Source organism: Trifolium pratense, linkage group LG3, assembly GCF_020283565.1.
Source record: "Trifolium pratense cultivar HEN17-A07 linkage group LG3, ARS_RC_1.1, whole genome shotgun sequence".
Classification (NCBI taxonomy): Eukaryota; Viridiplantae; Streptophyta; class Magnoliopsida; order Fabales; family Fabaceae; genus Trifolium; species Trifolium pratense.
The window spans coordinates 16,155,700-16,178,620 of NC_060061.1; the positions used below are offsets into that span (position 1 = coordinate 16,155,700).

A 22,921-nucleotide genomic window follows, 5' to 3' on the forward strand; every position below is an offset into this window, starting at 1 on the left:
GCAAAATAATTAGAATTATATTACTAATACACTCAAGAACAAGATGTGTGAAAAGTCCAAAGACCATGATACAAAAAAAGTACCAGATACATAACTAAACAAATTTACTACTATAAAATCACTTCCAAAACATGGATCAAAGCAGCACAAAATGCTTCTTATGCCTACTCTGATCTCAATGAAAAAGGTAACAAATACCAAATTCTTGTTATTAATAACAACACTGTATTTGAAGATACACTGTGACAAGTAAAAAGTACAATTATATTGAGAACATAAACATTGATAATAATGTTTCCATTCTCTTTTTCAATTAACATCTTATTCTGTTGGACACTATAGGAACTGGAAACTGAATGTGATTCACAACACAACACAACACTCTTTATGTATAGAGAATAAAAGTCACTCAGATCCTTTGAGCTTCTTTGCAATGCCAGCAAAGTACTTTCCCTGATGGAAAGCTTGAGCCAATTCTAACTCAGTAGGCTGTCTTGAGCCGTCCCCAGCGTAGGTTCCTGCACCATATGGGGATCCACCTTTCACATTCTCCATCTCGAACATCCCAGCGCCGAATGTGTAACCAATTGGCACAAAAATCAATCCGTGGTGAACAAGCTGGGTAATGGATGTCAACCTGCAGAGTTTTCAAATCAGAAAAGAAATTATGTTTGAATAGCCTTATTTGAGTTCATCTACTGACATAAGCACTTGTAACACTGTTTGGGAGAAACTGCAGAAACGGCTTATGATATGTCCATAAGCTATTTTCCAAAGCTCTCTAGGTTTGCGTGTAAAAACAGTTTATAGCTTATATGAAACAAATTGATTTTATTTTACCTTTTTGTTACATAAATAGCTTACATATAAGTACTTACATGATATAAGCGTTAATTAAGTTGTATATCTGTGTATTTGAGCCTGTATGCTAGTGCTTTTATTAAAGAAAGTTTCATTTTGAGAAGTTGGAAACAAAACTGCGTGAGACTCGGTAACTTACGGAGTAGTCTCTTGTCCACCTCCTTGAGAACCAGTGCTGTAAAATATTCCAGCAGGCTTTCCTGCAAGTGCCTGTGTACGCCATAGGCCTCCAGTTGCATCCAAGAATGCTTTAAATTGAGAAGCCATCATTCCAAATCTTGTGGGGAAACCAAACAACAAACCATCAGCTTCAGTTAGCTCATTAGGTGTAATAATTGGCACGTCACTCTTTGGAGGTGCTCCCATCTTCCCAAGGACTTCCTCTGGAAGTGTTTCAGGTACCTGTATCATGTATGGATGATAATATTGTAAATGCAGCATGGAAACTTTCCTATGTCTTCCCATTTACACGATCTAATGGATTGGATTGCAAGCGGTATAACTTGATTAAACTATCTTAAAGATATATAATTGGCTGTTTCACATTTTAATGTTTAACTTGAAGCCAAATATGTATCGAGTGATTGAAGACAAACACTAACGCCTCAATACATGTGAAAAACTTGAGAACTACCAACCTGCCATAGCTTTGCCTCTACTCCTTCAACGGAAGCTGCGCCTTTTTTAATCTCTTCAGCTAGCTTCTCAACATGTCCGTACGTAGAATAGTAACTAAACAAACAACATAAATTCTTTTATCAGATTCATGTAAGATCATTAGGATGATAGACATTAAGCAAATAAGTATAACTTTGATAAGTCTTAGGTTACTATGTTTGGTATCACGGTGAATATGCCGAAATCACGGTGATTCACTGTGATTTTGCAGAAGCTACAAAGTGTGGCTTTTAGAAAATCACGGTAGATCACCGTAATTCAGGCATATCCACCGTGATACCAAACATACACTTAAGAATCCAAAGTGGAGGCCCATAAAGGCAAAAAATGAGGGTTGACTTAAGACACGACTCAGCATCCAATGTTGAAATTTAGATTAATAACACTAAAAGATCAGAGCCAATAAAACACAGATAAAGTGTGATTCACTTATTCAGATAATTTACTATACCTACCACTTATGCATTAAGCCATTAACATATGAACACGGTGTGACACAATGATACAACCAAAAGCAATTTAGTACACTAACAGACAAGGCATGATGATATTGACAGCACATCTTCTAAAGTAAGAAATCAATTAATTAAGCATCCATATATTTAACATTTTCACAAGAAATAATTGAGATGGTTGGGGCCAAAGAAACATGTATTCAATTACAAAAAGTCTTATCAGAATTGCAAGCAAAGGAATAGTCATCAACAATGATGAATAGTAGGACCACACTCCATCAAAAGTGGGAGGACCTTGCACTCTTGTCTACATAGTTATTGCCTTTACAACCTTCTACTGTAAAGGTAGTTCTACCATATCCCCCTTTCCTTTCCTAAACATAAATCGTAAATAGCTTACACGAAAACAGGTTTACATAATCACTTATATGATAAGTGTTTATGCTATAATCGTTTAATTAAGTTGTTTATCCAAACACGGACTTAATAAGTGATCAATAAACCAAGAAACTGAAAACAGATCTGTCTCAAAAACCTTCCTAAGGAACAAACAACTCTAACTAGGAATTAGGAAAACACATTAATTTAGTATTCTCATGCTCTCAAACATAAATTTTGTAATCATGTGATACTGCAATACAGTTTCATTCGATTCGACATAGATCCAACAGAAACAAGTAAAATTTTCAGTACAAAATTCAATTGATGACAAAAAACAGCACAATTTTTTTTTTTTTTTTTTTTTTGCAACTTCCAAAGGGGAAAACAATATGAAATTCTTAAAGATGATTTTTTTTTATGAACACAAACAATTAGATAGATTCAATTCAAATACCCAAAAGGGGAATTAATGATTAATTGGTACAATTTAGAAAGAAACATGAACAGTTGACTTTTTTTCCCAAATGATGAAAATCACATTAAAAAACCCAATTCCAAGTTCATCTATATACCTAATTGATAAACTAGGAAAAGAACCATTACAGTAAACCCAAAATTCAGATACTGATAAATTTGTGAACTTTAGTATAAAAAGTGAAAATTTAGAATGAAGAATTGAACACAGAGCATATATATGTGAAAGAAAGGGAAAAAAGAAAGAAAGAGGGAGAATTTGCTTACACAATGTAAACTTTAGTGGTAGCCATAGATGGATGAAGGTTGTTACTTGTGTAATGCTCTGTCTATGTATGTGAAAAAGAGAGAAAAGAGAGTGATGGTGGATGAAAACGTTGACAGGGTACCTATGCTTGTACTACTTTATATAGTGCATGTGTCTTCTATGTAAATATGACCTTTTTTTTTTATTTATTTAGTTAAAATATTTATTTATCTTATCTATAATCTATAATTTATAATATGAATAAAGTCAGACTTATTCCTCTTTCTCTCTCTTATAAAATATTTGTTTCTCATGCATTCTATTCTCTGATGCATTTGACAATTAATTCATTTGTCTATAATAATTGTCAATAATTTCAAATTATCGCTACACAAATGGCCTTCTATAATTTTGAAATATAATTGATGCATTCTCTTCTTATACTCATGTATAATAATAAGTAATTAATTTTAGAAATATAGAGTACTACAAAAATATTTTTAGCATATTTTCTATTAATTTCTATTAATACGATTATTAAATCAATTAAAGCAAATACGTTTTTAGCATATTTTTAATGCAAATACGTTTTTCATTTCTATATTCATAATATCAATTAATTATTGATATTAATTAATTGATTCACTCATCAATAAAATAGAATACTCATGTATGTTACTTAGATAGTGAATTTAATATGTTACTTAAGTAGTGTATGGATAAAAAAGTTTAGATTCTCTAATGTCTGAGACTTAATCCCCCAGAGACACCCTACTATGAATACTTTTTATTTCTTCATCTGATACTTAAGTTACGGACTGTTTAAAATCATTTGTTACTTAATTAGCGGACTAACATAACGTATATAAGGAAACTCGCCACCTTCTTCCACTATCGTTCTATTAGTTTCAAAAACACGCAAACTCCAAAAACCCCAAAACTCGAAAAGCAACTTCAAATCCACCCATTTTTTCGTCATTGTGCTCAGAATCAAGTCGCAAACAACTTCAAATATCATCCACAATGAGTGACTTAGACTTAATTTCTAGTTGTGATGTTTGATGATTGCTGTGAAATTTGATGATTTCTTTGGCTAGGTTTTCGATTTTTGTTGTGTAATTGGTTAAATACACTGAAACTTAAATTTTGTGTTTGATTGATGTTGTGGTGTTTATTTTTGATATCCTCCTGCTCCTTAACCCTTTAGTTCAAATAGATTAATCAATTGAGCTTTTTAACTTGTTAGCATTTTTGAAATATGATAGTTGTCATATTTGTTCTTCTTATATCTATAGAAATAAAACAGCCTCCTCCAAGAAATGTTAGAGGAAAGGGTCCCGCCATGTCTATGCGGCGGCAAAAAGACATAGAATTGGCAGAGCGTAGGTGGTCATTGGATCCTTCGACGTGCGGCTCCAACAGCTTGCAGCTCAAACCCGTTAATGTGTTCAAAACACGCACAGCGGATAAAATTGGATCTATTCTTTTTGTTTAAATTATATGACAAACTAATATAACAGTAAACATGTACCTGTTGATTAGTTCTTGAATCATGAAAAATTTCTTCAATAGTGTGAAGTCTCTACGCTATCCACACCGAGCTCAATCCTTACCAGCAACTCTTGCGTTTGTGAAACAATAAAACTAAGCAAATGCATACATGATGAAAAGTAGTGTGTCTTGAACAAGTTATATGGTATCTATTTATAGGCATGTGAACTTTTATCAAAATAAAAGAAATCAATTCCCACACAATAGAAAGACTTTTTCATTTCATATTCCACTAATATGAAAATCCATTAACATGTTAATTGCTTCCACTATGAATCAATGTGCTTACTTGTTCATATACCATTTCACAACTTGTTCATATACCAATTCAAATTCACCGTGTCCATATAAATATGCTCAATTTATACTTATATTATTTGTATTCTTTGTACTAGCAAAAAATAAAATAATATTCCACTTAGGATAATAGTTTTATATTAATTAAATTCACTAATTTAATTTGTCAAATAAAATAATTCCTTAGTAAGAATTAGAACACTCGTTTGTGTGTGACTTTGTAGGTTCAATACTAAGCCGGTAATATATTAATCAAATAAATATATTAATTAAGGTAGGCGTCTAGTAACACTCCTTAACGTCCGGGTAGTATGAAGTACTATTTTACTTTCAAGAACCATTAGAAGAATAATATATTTATTTTTCCTCTGTCGTTACAACTCTGGTTAACTCTAGAGCATGGTACTATTGTCAAACTCTATTAAGTTAACATATATGACTCAAGAAACTCTTTTCTATTTCAATTCACCTGGCCAGGTTTTTCATTTTATCATAGAGTTCAAACTCATTACCATGAGTTGACAGATCCCATCTTGGTTAATCATTAATTATACAAGTATTTAATTGTACCCAATATTTTTCAACTAGTACCCTGAGATACTAGGTGTCCAGAATTAGAGTACAATAAATAACATGTTAATTACTATGTTAATCTCAGGTCAAAGAAAAATTATTATATTTCTTCTTTAGAATTTCTATTGACAGTTTAAGGTAATATCGACCATTAGAAATTCTAAGCTTAGTCAGTTCAATGATCATATCACTATATGCATCATCTATATATGCAATTTAATAAATGAGATGTATTAATTTTTATCCAATAAAAGACCATCACATATATATTGATCTATCATAATTATTTATATCCTATTCTCAATAATCATACGATCAAGAACTATTTAGATTTAAAATAATAAAAGACTTGTTTCTCATTATCATAATCTCTATCACGATAACACGTCTATTTTAAATCAAGGACATTATCAAATCAACTATTTCACTAAATAGTGAAGTATAATGAAAACTGATACTTTATTATATTTGAAAATGGATTACATTGTTGATTGGCTTTTTGTGCACCTTATTATTTTCCAACAATCTCCCACTTGCACTAAAGCCAATCAGTCATGTACTTCAATCCTATTTCACACTTGTGCTTGTCAAAAACTTTTATGCCAAGTGCCTTTGTGAACGGATCTGCCGCATTTTCTTTTCCATCCACTTTCTCAATCTTGACGTCACCACGTTCAATGATCTCTCTAATTAAGTGATATCTCCGAAGAATGTGTTTGGATTTCTGATGTGATCTTGGCTCCTTTGCTTGAGCAATAGCTCCATTATTGTCACATAATAATGGTACAGAGTTTTCTATTGAAGGGACCACTCCAAGTTCAGATATAAACTTTTTCATCCAAACTGCTTCTTTAGCCGCCTCACTTGCTGCTATGTACTCCGCTTCGGTAGTAGAATCTGCTACCATAGCTTGTTTGGAACTTTTCCAACTTATTGCACCACCATTTAATGTGAAGACGTAACCTGAAATAGATTTGCTATCATCCTTGTCTGATGCAAAACTTGCATCTGTATAACCTTTAAGACTTAATTCAGAATTTCCATAGATGAGGAATTGGTCTTTAGTCCTTCTTAAGTACTTAAGAATAGTCTTAACCACTTTCCAGTGTTCCTCACCTGGATTTGCTTGATATCGACTAGTTACACCCAGTGCATATGCGACATCAGGACGTGTACAAGTCATGGTGTACATGATGGCTCCCACTGCACTAGCATAAGGTACTCTACTCATGCGTTCTCTTTCTTCAAGAGTTTTAGGACAATTCTCCCTACTAAGAGAAACTCCCATTCCTACGGGCAAATAGCCTCGTTTGGATTTTTCCATGTTATACCTTTTTAAGATGGTATCAATGTACATAGACTGTGAAAGTCCAAGCAACCTTTTAGATCTATCTCTATAAATCTTTATCCCTAGGATATAAGCTGCCTCTCCTAAGTCTTTCATCGAGAATTGCTCAGATAGCCAAACCTTTGTACTTTGCATTGAGGGTATATCATTTCCAAAAAGTAATATGTCATCTACATATAATACTAAGAAAATGATTGAGCTCCCACTGATCTTTTTGTAAACACAAGGTTCTTCTTCACATTTAACAAAATTGAACTTTTCAATTGTGTTATTAAAACGAATGTTCCAACTTCTAGAAGCTTGTTTTAATCCATAGATTGATCGTTGTAATTTGCAAACTTTGTTATGATCAGACAATGATGTGAATCCTTCAGGTTGTGTCATGTACACTTCCTCTTTTAACTCACCATTGAGAAAAGCTGTTTTCACATCCATTTGCCATATTTCATAATCATAGTATGCTGCTATGGCAAGTAGAATACGAATCGATTTGATCATTGCCACAGGGGAAAAAGTTTCGTCATAATCTATTCCTTCTTTTTGACGATATCCTTTGGCAACAAGACGAGCTTTATAGGTCTCAACCTTTCCATCTGCTCCAATCTTTTTCTTGTAAACCCATTTACAACCAATAGGTTTTATACCCTTTGAAGCTTCAACCAAAGTCCAAACTTTGTTGATCTTCATCGATTCCATTTCAGATTCCATAGCTCTTATCCATTTATCATGATCCAAGCTTTGCATAGCCTCTTCATAGCTTTTAGGATCATCATCATTATGATAATCTTCACTCACACCGTCATCTTGCACCATTAAGTTTAACCTCTCAGGTGCTCGATGTACTCGAGTAGATCTTCTGACAGGCTCTTGTATTGGATTGACTTGTTGGTGAACATTTTCAAGAATCGGTTCATCAACCTGTTCTTGATCTACTATTGGTTCTTCAACCAATGTAGTCGAGGTAAATAACCTTGGTGTTAACTTTAAAACATCTAAGAGAGAGTTCTCCTCCTCATTCTCAATTTCTTGAGACTTTGGGATTTCGCTACTTTCTTGATCTTCATCAAGTTCTATTTGCTTACCATGACTTCCATCTGCAAGAAATTCTCTCTCAAGAAAAGTTCCCCCTCTAGCCACAAACACTTTATGGTCAGAAGGTTGGTAAAAATAATATCCCATTGTTTCTTTTGGATACCCAATGAACCTACACCTACTAGACCTCGCATCAAGTTTATCTGTTTGTAGTCTCTTGACGTAAGCAGGACAACCCCAAATTCTAATATGTTTTAGATTTGGTTTACGTCCTTTCCATATCTCATATGGAGTTGTAGGGACTGATTTTGAAGGTACTTTATTTAGAAGATAGGCTGCAGCTTCCAATGCATACCCCCATAAATTTATTGGAAGGTCGGTGAACCCCATCATAGATCTAACCATATCTAATAAGGTTCGATTTCTTCTTTCAGATACACCATTGTGTTGTGGTGTTCCCGGAGGTGTCCATTGTGACAGAATTCCGTTATCTTTTAAATAACCAATGAAATTATCACTAAGATATTCTCCACCCCTATCAGATCTAAGCATTTTGATATTCTTACCGGTTTGTTTTTCAACCTCACTACGAAATCTTTTGAACATTTCAAATGATTCAGATTTATGCTTCATAAGATATAAAAAACCATATCTAGACTTATCATCAGTGAAGGTTATAAAATAAGAATATCCTCCTTTGGCTTGAATTTTCATGGGTCCACAAACATCTGTATGAACTAGTCCCAATAATTCAGAAGCTCGCTCTCCAATTCCAATAAATGGAGATTTAGTCATTTTTCCTTTGAGACAAGATTCACAAGTTTCATATGATTCATAATCATAATTGTCAAGGTAACCTTCCTTGTGTAACTTGTTAATTCTTTTCTCACCAATATGACCAAGCCTACAATGCCAAAGATATGTTTTGTTTATCTGATTATCTCTTTCTCTCTTGAAACCAGAAGTAACATGCAAAACTGAATTATAATTCACATTTGGTAAGACATATATACCCCGTTGGAGACAACCATTTGCATATAAATCATCATTATGATAAATAGAGCAAATATTATTATTAAAAATAATACGAAAACCACACTTGTCCAACATAGAAATTGAAATTACATTTGAAATAAATTTCGGAACGTAATAACAATTATCTAGCACTAGCACTTTGCCAGTGGGTATTATTAACGAGACTGATCCTATTGCTACAGCAGCAACATTTGCTCCATTCCCAACTTGAAGATTTACTTCACCTTTATTCAGTCTTTTGGTTATCTTCAGTCCCTGCAATGTATTACATATGTGAAAACTACTACCAGTATCTAATACCCAAGTGGTAGGATCAATAACAGTTAAAGAAATCATGAAAACATTTTTCATTAATGTCTCACCTGGTTTCTTTAGAGAATCAAGATATTTCTTGCAATTTCTCTTCCAATGTCCCTTCTCCTTACAATAGAAACATTCAGCATTAACTTGATTAGCATTGACCTTTTTGTGCTTGGGTTTGGTCACACCACCCGTGGGTCCAAAAGGTTTCTTTTTAGATTTGAACTTTCCCTTGCCCTTTGTCTTAAAAGTCTTGCCAACAACCATAACAATTTCATTCTTGTTTTCCGAGGAGAATTGATTCTCATAATCAATCAACAAGTTAAGCATTTCATGCAAATCGGTGTTCATCTTATTCATATTGAAATTCACAACAAATTGTGAAAATGAATCAGGAAGCGACTGCAGAATTAGATCTTGAGAAAGCTCTTTCCCAATATTGCAGCCCAATTTCTCAAGTTGTTCGATGAGATCAATCATCTTAAGCACATGAGGCCCAACCTTATCATTTGCCTTCAATGAAGACCTGAACAGAGTTTTAGATAACTGATATCTAGCTGTCTTACTCTGTCCACCGTACATCTTCTTAAGATGTTCAATGATTTCAGGAGGGTTCATATCCTCATGTTGCCTCTGAAGATTGGAACTCATAGATGCAAGGATGATACACTTAGCAGTAAGGCTTTGTTCCAAATACTTCTCATAAGTCTTGGTTGCTTCATTGTCGTTTGGGTCAACCGGTGCAACCACAGCAGGTTTTTCAATGATGTCAATCAATTTTTCATGCATGAGAACAATTCTCAGGCTACGGTACCAATCGTCATAATTGGATCCAACCAATTTTCCAGATTCAAGTATTCCGCGAAGTGACAAAGAAGACATACTGTTTATCAAAATAAAAGTAATTATGATATCAGATAACCATTTCTTAAAATAAAAATATATACAAGCCACTTGGTTGTCAAGAATAATCTCATATATATATATATTTTAGTTTAAGATGTATCAAAAAGAAAATATATCATACCAAAAGTTCCTGTTTATCAGGCCATTCATATTAGTATATATATTCTTTTATAAATCCTTTTATAAATCAATTTTAACACTCTTCCGGGTAGTCCGGACGTAGAGTACATAATTAATTTCAAAGTTCGCATCATATACTATAATTAATCGTTTAATTACAAGTCTTCTGTTAGTCAGATCGTTCCTTGTTATTAACTATTAACTATTTATATATTACAAATTTGTATCATATACAAAAATTAATATACCAATACTAATCAATTTATACATATTTATCAAAAATAAAAATAAATCAAAAGCTCAGTAAATAAATATGTATATGTATGAATTGATTAGTGTCCATATCATTATATGTAAGGTACAAAACATGCAGGTGAAACATAAGCAAAAACTAAGCTTAATGGATCACCTACATCAGTCAATGGATTATGCAGAAATAAGACATGCATATTACGTGAACTTATAAATTGATTCCTTATAAATAATTCATCAAAATGAAACATAACCAAAACTATCCTTATTACGTGACACATCATAAATTATAGTTTTAGTGATAACACTGGACATATAATTTAAACGAGAAAGAAGACAAGCTCTGATACCATTTGAAAGAAAAATGTGTTCAAAACACGCACAGCGGATAAAATTGGATCTATTCTTTTTGTTTAAATTATATGACAAACTAATATAACAGTAAACATGTACCTGTTGATTAGTTCTTGAATCATGAAAAATTTCTTCAATAGTGTGAAGTCTCTACGCTATCCACACCGAGCTCAATCCTTACCAGCAACTCTTGCGTTTGTGAAACAATAAAACTAAGCAAATGCATACATGATGAAAAGTAGTGTGTCTTGAACAAGTTATATGGTATCTATTTATAGGCATGTGAACTTTTATCAAAATAAAAGAAATCAATTCCCACACAATAGAAAGACTTTTTCATTTCATATTCCACTAATATGAAAATCCATTAACATGTTAATTGCTTCCACTATGAATCAATGTGCTTACTTGTTCATATACCATTTCACAACTTGTTCATATACCAATTCAAATTCACCGTGTCCATATAAATATGCTCAATTTATACTTATATTATTTGTATTCTTTGTACTAGCAAAAAATAAAATAATATTCCACTTAGGATAATAGTTTTATATTAATTAAATTCACTAATTTAATTTGTCAAATAAAATAATTCCTTAGTAAGAATTAGAACACTCGTTTGTGTGTGACTTTGTAGGTTCAATACTAAGCCGGTAATATATTAATCAAATAAATATATTAATTAAGGTAGGCGTCTAGTAACACTCCTTAACGTCCGGGTAGTATGAAGTACTATTTTACTTTCAAGAACCATTAGAAGAATAATATATTTATTTTTCCTCTGTCGTTACAACTCTGGTTAACTCTAGAGCATGGTACTATTGTCAAACTCTATTAAGTTAACATATATGACTCAAGAAACTCTTTTCTATTTCAATTCACCTGGCCAGGTTTTTCATTTTATCATAGAGTTCAAACTCATTACCATGAGTTGACAGATCCCATCTTGGTTAATCATTAATTATACAAGTATTTAATTGTACCCAATATTTTTCAACTAGTACCCTGAGATACTAGGTGTCCAGAATTAGAGTACAATAAATAACATGTTAATTACTATGTTAATCTCAGGTCAAAGAAAAATTATTATATTTCTTCTTTAGAATTTCTATTGACAGTTTAAGGTAATATCGACCATTAGAAATTCTAAGCTTAGTCAGTTCAATGATCATATCACTATATGCATCATCTATATATGCAATTTAATAAATGAGATGTATTAATTTTTATCCAATAAAAGACCATCACATATATATTGATCTATCATAATTATTTATATCCTATTCTCAATAATCATACGATCAAGAACTATTTAGATTTAAAATAATAAAAGACTTGTTTCTCATTATCATAATCTCTATCACGATAACACGTCTATTTTAAATCAAGGACATTATCAAATCAACTATTTCACTAAATAGTGAAGTATAATGAAAACTGATACTTTATTATATTTGAAAATGGATTACATTGTTGATTGGCTTTTTGTGCACCTTATTATTTTCCAACATTAATCAATTGAGCTTTTTAACTTGTTAGCATTTTTGAAATATGATAGTTGTCATATTTGTTCTTCTTATATCTATAGAAATAAAACAGCCTCCTCCAAGAAATGTTAGAGGAAAGGGTCCCGCCATGTCTATGCGGCGGCAAAAAGACATAGAATTGGCAGAGCGTAGGTGGTCATTGGATCCTTCGACGTGCGGCTCCAACAGCTTGCAGCTCAAACCCGTTAAACTCACTTTTATTACTACAATATTGTGAATATTTCTTCAAATTGTGTGATCTTAGATCCACACTTTCTCTCAATATATTAAATAATAAACTAAAAATCATAATCAGCTACTTTGTAGACCGTCTAATCATAAACGATCACTGATATCATAAATACGTAAATATGTTGTTCTAATATTCGTAGGGGTCAGTTCTGACATCAAGTAGTTTCTGTCCTCTTCCGAACGCAGTTGCGGGGATCGAATAGTGATTCTCCTTAGCAAATTCAGCGTCAATCACCACTGAACCAACTAACGATTATTACAGCAGATTTAATTTCTAATATCATAGTGACTATACTACGATTTAAAAAGATTACACTTAATATCTTCTAGTATTAAACTCTTTATCTCTTGATAAGGGTGGCTAAAGCATGATTAATTTATCAACAATAATAGAATCTAAATAATGCTAAATGCTTAAATATACTATGTTAGTTAATATCTCAAACAATAAAAAATAGTGAGCTTGCAGGTTTGAATAATGCTAGCAACACACTCTTTAACAAACACACTCCAACACACTCTCTTTTATTGGTTGAAATTCACATGGGTCCCATAAAAAAATGTGGACCCATATAACTTTTATGGGACCCATATAAATTTTAACCAATAAAAGAGAGTGTGTTAGACTGTGTTTGTTATTGGAGTGTGTTGCTAGCACTCCTCTGCAGGTTTAACCGGTGCAAGCCTTCCTGCAAGGAGTGGCGATCCATGCACTATTTAATAATAATGAGCCAATTCCTAAAACATTGCATTCAATATATCGAAGTCACTTCGATGGCTTTCTCTTTTATCATAAATAAATAAAAAATGCGGAGTATTAAAAAAAAAAAATCCATCTTAAAAGTTGTGTATTCAATATCTTAAAAAATGTAATAAATTAAATTTTCAACGCTGTTTGGTAATGACTGTGGGCACACAAAGTAAATTTTCCCTCTCAATCAAAGAATTTTCTCTATACGTATAAGTCAGGAATCAAACTCTCCCTTACTACTTTGAACAATTTATTATTATACCTCAAAGGTATTCTTTAACATGACCAATAAAATAAAATATTTGGACAAGAAAATAGTGTCCTGGTACATGTAACATAAAATTGAAAAACATAATCTGATTTATATTCATGTCACATAAAACAATACGAATAGATGAAATTCCAATCTGGCAAACTTTATTTTATTCCACTCAACCAAACCAATCATTAGAATAGTCACACACACCTCAATTATCATTGATGAGTCAACAATTTGTACCAATATGACAAAAGAACTTAAGTATCATGAAAAATGAAAGCTAAGGACCAAATTTTGAATTCTCTTTTTTACACACAAATATTAATTCACCTATGAAAGCTGATGTAATTGTGTTTTATTGCATCAGATCCACCATTTGGTCGTGCAACCTGCTCCTTTTAGCCTAAAATAAAACTTTTAATTTTGTAAATTGTGTACACCTAGAGTTTGACATAAGAAATTTGTTGCAACAAATCCCACGTATATGTCAATGTCACATTTTCTATTTGAAAGTAATGTCATATCAAAAGTAGGCTTAAAATAGTGATTTGGTAACTTTTGTTATAGGTGGCCACTTATAGTTCTACCAATTATTTAGCTATATATGAAGAAGCTTGAGTGCTAGTTGGTACCTTACATCAGTATTTAGAGGCTGTGAGGAATCTCATAAGCCACTTATATTCCTAACTTCATGTAATCAACTTAGTAGCATTAGTTTTAATTAAGCATTAGATTAGATATGGTTGGTGGTGTTCCTCTCCGATACGGTTGTAAGAAAGTGAGTTGTATCTGCAAACACTCTGACACTCAAGTCAATATTTGCGTGAAATAAATATTTTAGAGTAAAAATGAATAAAATCTCGTCCTTCTGCATGAGAAGGGTACATATATAGTCCCTAGAGCAAAATCAATATATTAGCTAGGATTTCCTATATATTAGTTGCAAATTAGCTAGAAAATATTTTTCTAGATGATTTGCCGCCCAATCCATGCTAGAACCTATACGGCAGCTAATTCACAACAAATGTGTAGCAAACACTGTTTTACTAGCGATTAGCTACGCATTAGCTACAGATAGTGTCGTAGCTAACCCCAGATTTTCTTGTAGTATACCATAAATATCATTTTTAGGATCAAACCTTCATGTTTGTGTTTTCTTTCAATTTATATATTCAGCTTACATGTTCCTAAGTTGACAAATTTAGAAAACTAAAGAATATTTAAATATCAAATTTTACTCCAAGGTCTCTCTACATTGTGAATAATGAAAATTATCAACTCCTTATAATTTTACATGTTTTCAAAGATTGTGAAAGTTGCATAGCATGTGGCCGTCATTTATTCAATTGAACTTTTTTTTTTTATAAGAGAACATTTTATTTAAATGTTTGAGCCAAATAACCTCACATTGTTTGACCGATCAATACAAATAATCGGAAGGATGTAACAACCAAAAATCAGATAACCTTATCAAGAGATTACATAACGTCAATTGTCAAATAAGAATTAGGGATGTGTATGGTCGGATATTTTTACAAACCAAACCGTATCCAAACCAAAACCACTTAAATGGATTTGGATTGATAATAACCACATTTTTCTACAAACTGGTTACATAATTAGTTATAAATTTGGTTACAGTTACAAAGCTAGTTATTTTTTTAAAACTGGTTTAAATTTGGTTATTTTCTTAAATTTAGTTTAAAACCGGTTTTTTCTAAATACAAATTAAAAACTAGTTATTTCTCAATTTTGAGTCCGATCGCTTGTTATCAGTATAAGGATGGTGACATTCCTATTTCATTTCAAAAACTGTTATTTCATAAAATCAAATATTTCACTTTCAATTTTTAAAATCAAATTTTACAAAAAAAAAATAAATATCATACCTGAAATTTAAAAGAAGATTAAAAAATCAGAATAGTTACTGGCTTGAATGTTTGCACCCGTTATGTTTCTTACTCTGTTTCCTTGTTTTTGGTTTATTTGCTTTTTTTTATTTTTATAGATTTATTAATAGAAAATGGTGGTGATGAAAGATGGAGTATTTATCTAGATCTCTACATTTTTTGTGATCCAACGAATATGGTTATAGATTTGGACATCCCAAATAAAAACTGATTTATAAAAGTGGATGACCAACCATTTTGTGATAGACTGGTTTATGTTTGTTTGTAAGTAACCGGTTAATTGGATATGATTTTGGATTTGGATGTGGTTTTATCCACGTGCCAAATATTTTACTCACCCCTAATAAGAATAGGAAAATGCTAACCGGTGCCCCCGGGGCACTGGTTAAGGTAACTAAAAATAGTATTATTATCTTGAAACTTGTGAAGTCAACATCTTAAAAGTTTAAATTTTTATTTTTTCAATGCAATTTTTTTTTTTTTTTCCCTTTTTAGTTCCTTAACTAGTGCCCCGGGGGCACTAGTTAGCATACCCATACCCTAACTTTGTAGAAAAATGACGATTAACCTTGAAAAAATAAATAAATAACAATTAATACTATGTACCAAAAAAAAAAACAATTAATACTAACATTGTTACATAACATAGCGCCACTGGCCCACCCCTAATTTTGTTAAGAGAGATGATGGTTTTGGATTAGTTATCTTTTTTTCTCGAGACCTCCATTTGCTTAATTTTTTTTTTTTTAATCTAAATGAGTAGTTTTCATATAAATCAGGATTTCTTTTTTATGATTTTTTTGTAAACTTATCGTCTCAATGCGGCATTGTTTGATTTTTCGTTGTTTGTAGTGTTCATTTTGTTCAAATTAAAAAATCAACTTCAACCAATGATTAGTCGTCAATGTTGCAAGTTAACCGATAAAAAGTATGGCCACTAGGTGCAAGTCATTGAGTGATTTGTCATTTGTGTTTGTTGCAGTGTAGGATAAGATGTTTTCTCTCCCGACCCCCGTGATTCTTTTATACCCCCCAATATTCTAATTTTGCCCTTGCATAAAAATTCGGTTCGCATAAACCGAATTTTTTCTAGTGCAAATTCATAGTAAATTTTAGTTTTTAGAAACCGAAATTTGTTTTCAAGGCAAAAAAAAACTTCAGTTTCTACAAACCGAAGTTTTTTCAAGGGTAAAATTGGAAATTCAGAGGATATAAAAAAAAACACGAGGGGTCGGAAGATAAAATATCGTAGGATAATAACTATTGTTATGGGTATTAGGCATAAGGCCCGATTTGATCAACTGCCATTGTAGGATAATAACTATTATTATGGGCATAACTACTGCAGCTATGGGGAATAGGCACAAGGCCTAATTCATTATTCTATCAAAATCATGGGCACCAGGCGCAAGTCATTGATTGAATTGTAATTGATCAAATCATATTAACGTAGGATATAACTATGAAAGTTTCTCTTCCCACCACTCACGTTTTTTTTTCTACCCAAAATATGTAGAAAACTTCGGTTTCTATTTACCGAAGTGTTTTTTAGTGTAAAATTTACACTAAAAAAATTCCGGGTTCTAGAACCCGAAGTTTTCTACTTGTTTTAGGAGTAGAAAAGAAACGTGAGGGTGGGAAGAAAAATTATCTATAACTATTGTCATGGGCATTAGGAGCAAGGCCCAGCTCTTCTTTTTTTTCTAAACAAGGGCCGGTTCATTATTGTTAAAATTGGGCTGATTGACAGGCCCACTCAAATAACTCATCTACTCAACCAAACATTCAAGATTCTTGTTAGGAAGTTTAATTCAGGATTAATAGAAATTGACATTAAAAATACTTGTTTATTCTAGATCTAAAATTAGGTGAATTCTTTGATAACAAACTTACATCATTGAGTACCGGTGTACATCTAAGTAAAATATATTTAAAATATAATTTTTTAAAAATATAAATTAATATAAAAATATTACATGACATTAAATTTTGTTTATAGCAATAGCATAGACAAGATATATTTCCTCCGTTCCAAAATGTAAGAGAAAATTGGTAAAAAAAAATTGATGTATTTGGTTAAAAATTTGGACTAAATACATCAATTTTGTTTGACCAATTTTCCCTTATATTTTGGGACGGAGGAAATACTTAACAATATAAATTAGATACTTAACAATGTAAGTTAGATATGGAAGTGTTCACCCTAAAATTATTAAACCCTATAATTAAACAAATTTAAGTAAACTTCAGCCACCAAAGACGACTCTTTCTTAAATATCTCTCTGATTCAATTGTGAGTAGGTGAAGAATTTGTTGAACAATAAAAAAAAGGTGAAATAATGAGGAAAAATAGGGAGCTCTATGAATATGAAAAGAATAAAAAGATAATACTAGTATCACGAAAGGTTCCAAAAGCCATTGTGTTGACCACACAATTCTTATAACACGAGTCAACATCAAATCAAATATAGTGTCTGTTTGGTTTGGCGTTAGAATACCTCTAACGTGCGTTTGGAGCACTCAAACGCGGTTTGACCGTAAAAATTAATGTTTGGCTTTGGATATGTGTAAATCGATTCTAACCCAAACGCACGGTGGGCCTGAAGCTAGGATTCGGAGCTTCTACGTTTGATGGAATTGATTCTGAAAATTCGATTTTGTTTCCCAAAGCCATTTTCCGTTATTACCCTTTATAAGCATCGATCTGCCATAGTTGAAAACAATATGTTTTTCATAAGGAAGAAGTAAAGAGGAAAAATAATTTAATTAAGTATATTTGATACATTCCAGCAACGATGAATTAATTCATGTTGATCTTCTTTCGACTTTGGTAACAATTCATTTTATTTTATTTTTGTCATGTACTAGTTTAGTGACTAAAAATTCTATTTTAAGATGAATAAGTAGAGTGTCTGAGATTCAAATTCTAATTCCTAAATATAAAATATGATATCCCTACGATTCATTTTAACGCCCCATTTAGCAATTAAACTTTTCATTTTTATATTAAGGCACCTAATTTATTTTTCTCAAAGCTTGTAAAAGTTATTTATTTATTTTTTAAGTAGTAACTAATCTGTGCGCCCATTTTTTATCAAGACCGTGGCGTCGGTGGTGAGACTTCAGTCTTAAAAATAATGAAAAGAAAGACAAAGCATGGGGAACACCATCAAAACTCATGAAAAGTTTGTCTAAACATGTAGCAGGTAGCGATGAAAGAAAGATATACCGACTACGGTAAAGTCCTACAACTACCTACGTCTAGTGATAAAGTAGTGACATCTACATCTACATTGTTTATAACAGAAATAGAATTACGGCTAGTATTGTTGAATAAAAAGAAGCTAAGTTTTAATACCTTAACATCCTCCTTAATGGACTCAAAGATGTGTTCATGACGCAATTTGATATCAAATCCGATAACTAGACTTTAGAAGCATGGTGGATGAAAATGTATTAGATATAACCAATCGCTAATTGGTCCAGTGGTGATTGACGTTGAACTTGATACGAAGGACCACGGTTCGATCACCCACAGCTGCCATCGAAAAGGGGTTGAAACCACTTAATGATAGAACTAACCCCCGAACCAGATTAAACAGTCCAGTAAAATGTCGTCAGAATCACAGCGAGCCACAACAATTTTAGCAAAAACTGCACTTTAAACTTTAAAGCTTCAACAAAATCGCGGTACCATTGTGATTTTGTTAAATTCATCACCAATCCAAATCCAAACATTCATACAAAGAGACAGCATATTTAGTATGGAGAGAAGTCTTCAGCTAGACATGTACTGTGTGTTCTTCTTATTAGTAGCATTTGCAACAATGCATGCTCACAAACCACTCAAGGAACATAAATTTTTGTTACAATGCTGAAGTCATGCAAGGAACATTTATTAAAAACTGTTCCCTTGCTCCAAGACAAGGTATTCATTAGAAAACTCTCCGTGCTACACGCCAACAACCTACAGTACTGTTATATTTAAATATGCATAAAGCAGTACTAGTATTGAATCTATTGATCACATGATGCAGGGTCATGTACCCAATTTGTCCAACATAGTATCTGAGTGAGAGTGGTGAAAATGCAAAAAAAATATGATTGGAACTAAAACATCCGTCCCATACCAAATCAAGTAGCTGCCCCATATTGAGAGAAAAAACAAAAAATCTTTGTTAGTTGGTTAAGTGGTGATTGGCGCTGGACTTGGTAGGAAGGATTACGGTTCGATCCCCGCAACTGCGATCGGGAGGGGGCTGAAACCACTTGATGTGATAACTGACCTCCGAACTAGATTAGGCGGTTCAGTGGGCCGAATACATGTGGTGAAAACCAAAACAAAAAAAAAAATAAAAAAAATCCCTAATGACAGATGCTTGTTAAAAACACTCAGCATTCAATTATTAAATACAGTATATAGTCTCAAATAGCAGTCAAGACAAAACCAGTTCCAAAGATGAATTTGATATAAAATTATAGTGGAATGACGACAACCAGCGTCAGCAACCAATCTAAACAGGAATCTTTGTGTATTTGAGGGTAACAAAGTTACTAGTTTCATGCTCAGATTCAAGGAACTGTTCTGTTTATACTGAACATAAACCAGTATAATGTTGCCATTTTCAATTTATTTTGCTCGTAGTTATCTACTAAACGATTAATTGATTTAAAATTAAAAAACTTTCAATGACAGACTGAGCATTTACAGACATTAATTTATGGCATATTAAAACATATTTTCTCAAATCGATAAATCAGCATTGTAATGTGTTCTTGAATATTAAGAATACTGGGATGCATCTAAAATTCGATTCATTGGGAATTCCTTATAATCCATGGTTATATGCAATAACAATTCAAAGTGCCGATATTCTGTCACACAACAATAACCGAAATAAAACTAAAAGCTCTAACTGTACAAGTGTGTGCCAATTCAAGAGAAAACAGAGGTTTTACTTGCATAGCAGATTAGTACAGTGAAAATTGAAGAGAAATTATGCCTTCAGCAAAACAAAATTTTCATCTCTTAACTATCTGTGTATTTAGTTTGGCACTAAGTTTGCAGGAATCAAGATGTGCCGCCTTGATTTTAGCATAAGCTAAATACCTTCAACAGAATCAGGGGGCCATTGTAATTTTGCCAAACTCGTCACCAATCCAAACATGAACTGAGAAAATCATTTCTTCTATTTTCCAACATTTTTTCTCAAATCCAGGGCACTGAACCATCCATAGCAACTCTTACTTTATGACTGGGACTGGGACAAAGAAAATATGGAGAGGTAATTTTCTTTTCATCCTTTTTTCTTTCATCCCCAGAGAATAACTGGTGACACTCTTTACCTGGGTTTATATACACTATACACTATGAAGCGACAACGACATGGACACTGAACACAAACACGGAAACTGACACTAACACGTCGACACCAATAAACACGGACATTGACACTAACACGTCGACACCGATAATAATTTGAGAAAATGACATAATTCAATGTAATCATAAGTGTCAGTGTCGTGTCTGTATCGGACATTGACGCTTCTCCGACACTGGGACACGTCTAATTCAAAGAGTGTTTGTGCTTCATACTTATACATACATTGGCACCAAAATTTCATAACAGTTCTTTTTACCTCTCTACAAAGGAAACACATACATTGAAAGCAACTTAGAAACTGTAATCAAGATGTAAAATGTTAACCCATACAGCAAAATTTTCTGGAAACCAGGATAAAAATTTGTAACTATGGAGCAATACAATTCAAAAGATCTTCAAAAGATCAATAAACAACTGTGCCATTTTAACAGCTAAGCTAACCACCAAGAGCTAGCCCATAACCATTATTCAATATACAAAAGAACCCTATCACATTCACAACAAAAATTTGATCTTCCTTTCAATTTGTACAAAAAGACCCACCCAACAAGGCAGACCCAATAAACCAAAACAAAAAAATTATGAAACTAACCTCCACATAGGAGAAAAACACACCATCATTTCCATCATCAATACATCCGGTGATTGCCGTCGCTTTGAAGAACCCGGATCAAATTGGATGAATTTCTCCTAACTTTCTCATTATCATCATCAACCAACCCAAGACAGATATCCAAAACCCCTTCTTGCAGAGTAACCAAAAGCATTTCCTTGCTATGAAAGCAAAGCGAAGTAAGTGCCAACAATGCATACTGAATCCCTCTAGAGCTTCCATTCCTCAACACATGAACAAGAATCTTCACACACCCACCATAACTTTCCAAATGTTCCCTACCTTCCTTACACTTAGCCAAAACACCAATAACCTCAACACCTCTTTCAAGTCCACATTCAACACTCCTCATTAAAATCGGCACCGCACCACAATCCACCGCCCTTTTCCGATTATCGCCAAAACAGCAAAGCGCGTAAAGGGCCGTAGCAGCTTCTTTCCTCTCTCTCCCCTTCCCATCTTTCAGAATTCCCACCAGAGCTTCAATTGCTCCAGGAAAAGCTCCAATAGTCCCCTTATTCACTTCCACAACAGCAAGACTAGTAATTATCGTCGCGGCGAGGGCACAACAATCTGACGAAGCTTCCCGGAGAAGAAACGCAACAACACGATCAATTGCACCTTCGGCAACAAGTCCAATCTTACTATCATCATCGAGACTAAGATTAAGAAGAACAGATAAAGCCTTCTCCTGCAACTTAGTTTCACCGGAAGAAGAATCAAGACAGAAAAGAACGGCGGAGACAGCACCGGAATCAACAAGACGGCGACGGAAATTGGCGTCGCGTTTAGAAAGACGAGCGAGTTGACGGAGCGAGTCGATTTTGGAATCGGAGGAAGAAGAAGAAGATTTTAAAATTGAAATTAGGGTTTCAGGTTGGGAAATGATTTGGTGAAGTGGTGGAAGGAGAGTGTAGGTAGAGATTAAGCTGCGAAGAGCGTGATTAGGGATGAGAGTAGGATTAGCAGGGAGGGGTAATTTGGTAATTGGACAAGTTCTATGACCTTCATCTAGCCACCGTTGGATTGAAGGACGATCGAATGTGTGACCGGAAGAGAGGATAACAGGGTCAGACATTATTTCGAGAGAAATTGGACATTTGAAGTGGTCAGGGAGATGAGAAGCCATAAGAGAAAATCAAAGACAGACAGAGTTTAAGGTTGTTGTTGTTGTTGTTTGAGTGAAAGGGGTTTATGAGGTTTTTGGAACATAAAATGGAGGCTGTGATTTTTTTTTTTTTGTTCTAATGAGGTTTTGTAATGAGTTCTTCCGCCATTGTTTCTTTTTAGCTTTAGCTGGGGGGGATTGTTTATTGTTTTTTTATTAGGACGATAATACCCTCTGTTAAATAATGTTAT

General features: G+C 33.1%; 3 protein-coding genes across 3 annotated transcripts; all 3 read right to left on the reverse strand.

The window, feature by feature from the left end:
• Positions 1-175: 175 nt before the first annotated feature.
• On the reverse strand, positions 176-3,268 carry LOC123918160 (NAD(P)H dehydrogenase (quinone) FQR1-like). The gene is made up of 4 exons (XM_045970135.1): positions 3,117-3,268; positions 1,500-1,593; positions 1,001-1,263; positions 176-637 (listed from the first exon to the last, which is right to left on the reverse strand). Exons 1-4 carry the CDS (start codon positions 3,140-3,142, stop codon positions 406-408), a joined length of 615 nt encoding a protein of 204 aa, XP_045826091.1. The 5' UTR covers positions 3,143-3,268; the 3' UTR covers positions 176-405.
• A 2,787-nt stretch (positions 3,269-6,055) lies between these two features.
• LOC123914656 (secreted RxLR effector protein 161-like) lies at positions 6,056-6,748 on the reverse strand. The gene has a single exon (XM_045965850.1). It carries the CDS (start codon positions 6,746-6,748, stop codon positions 6,056-6,058), a length of 693 nt encoding a protein of 230 aa, XP_045821806.1.
• A 14,538-nt stretch (positions 6,749-21,286) lies between these two features.
• Positions 21,287-22,879, reverse strand: LOC123918161 (U-box domain-containing protein 8). Its single transcript, XM_045970136.1, has one exon. It carries the CDS (start codon positions 22,689-22,691, stop codon positions 21,579-21,581), a length of 1,113 nt encoding a protein of 370 aa, XP_045826092.1. The 5' UTR covers positions 22,692-22,879; the 3' UTR covers positions 21,287-21,578.
• Positions 22,880-22,921: the final 42 nt, after the last annotated feature.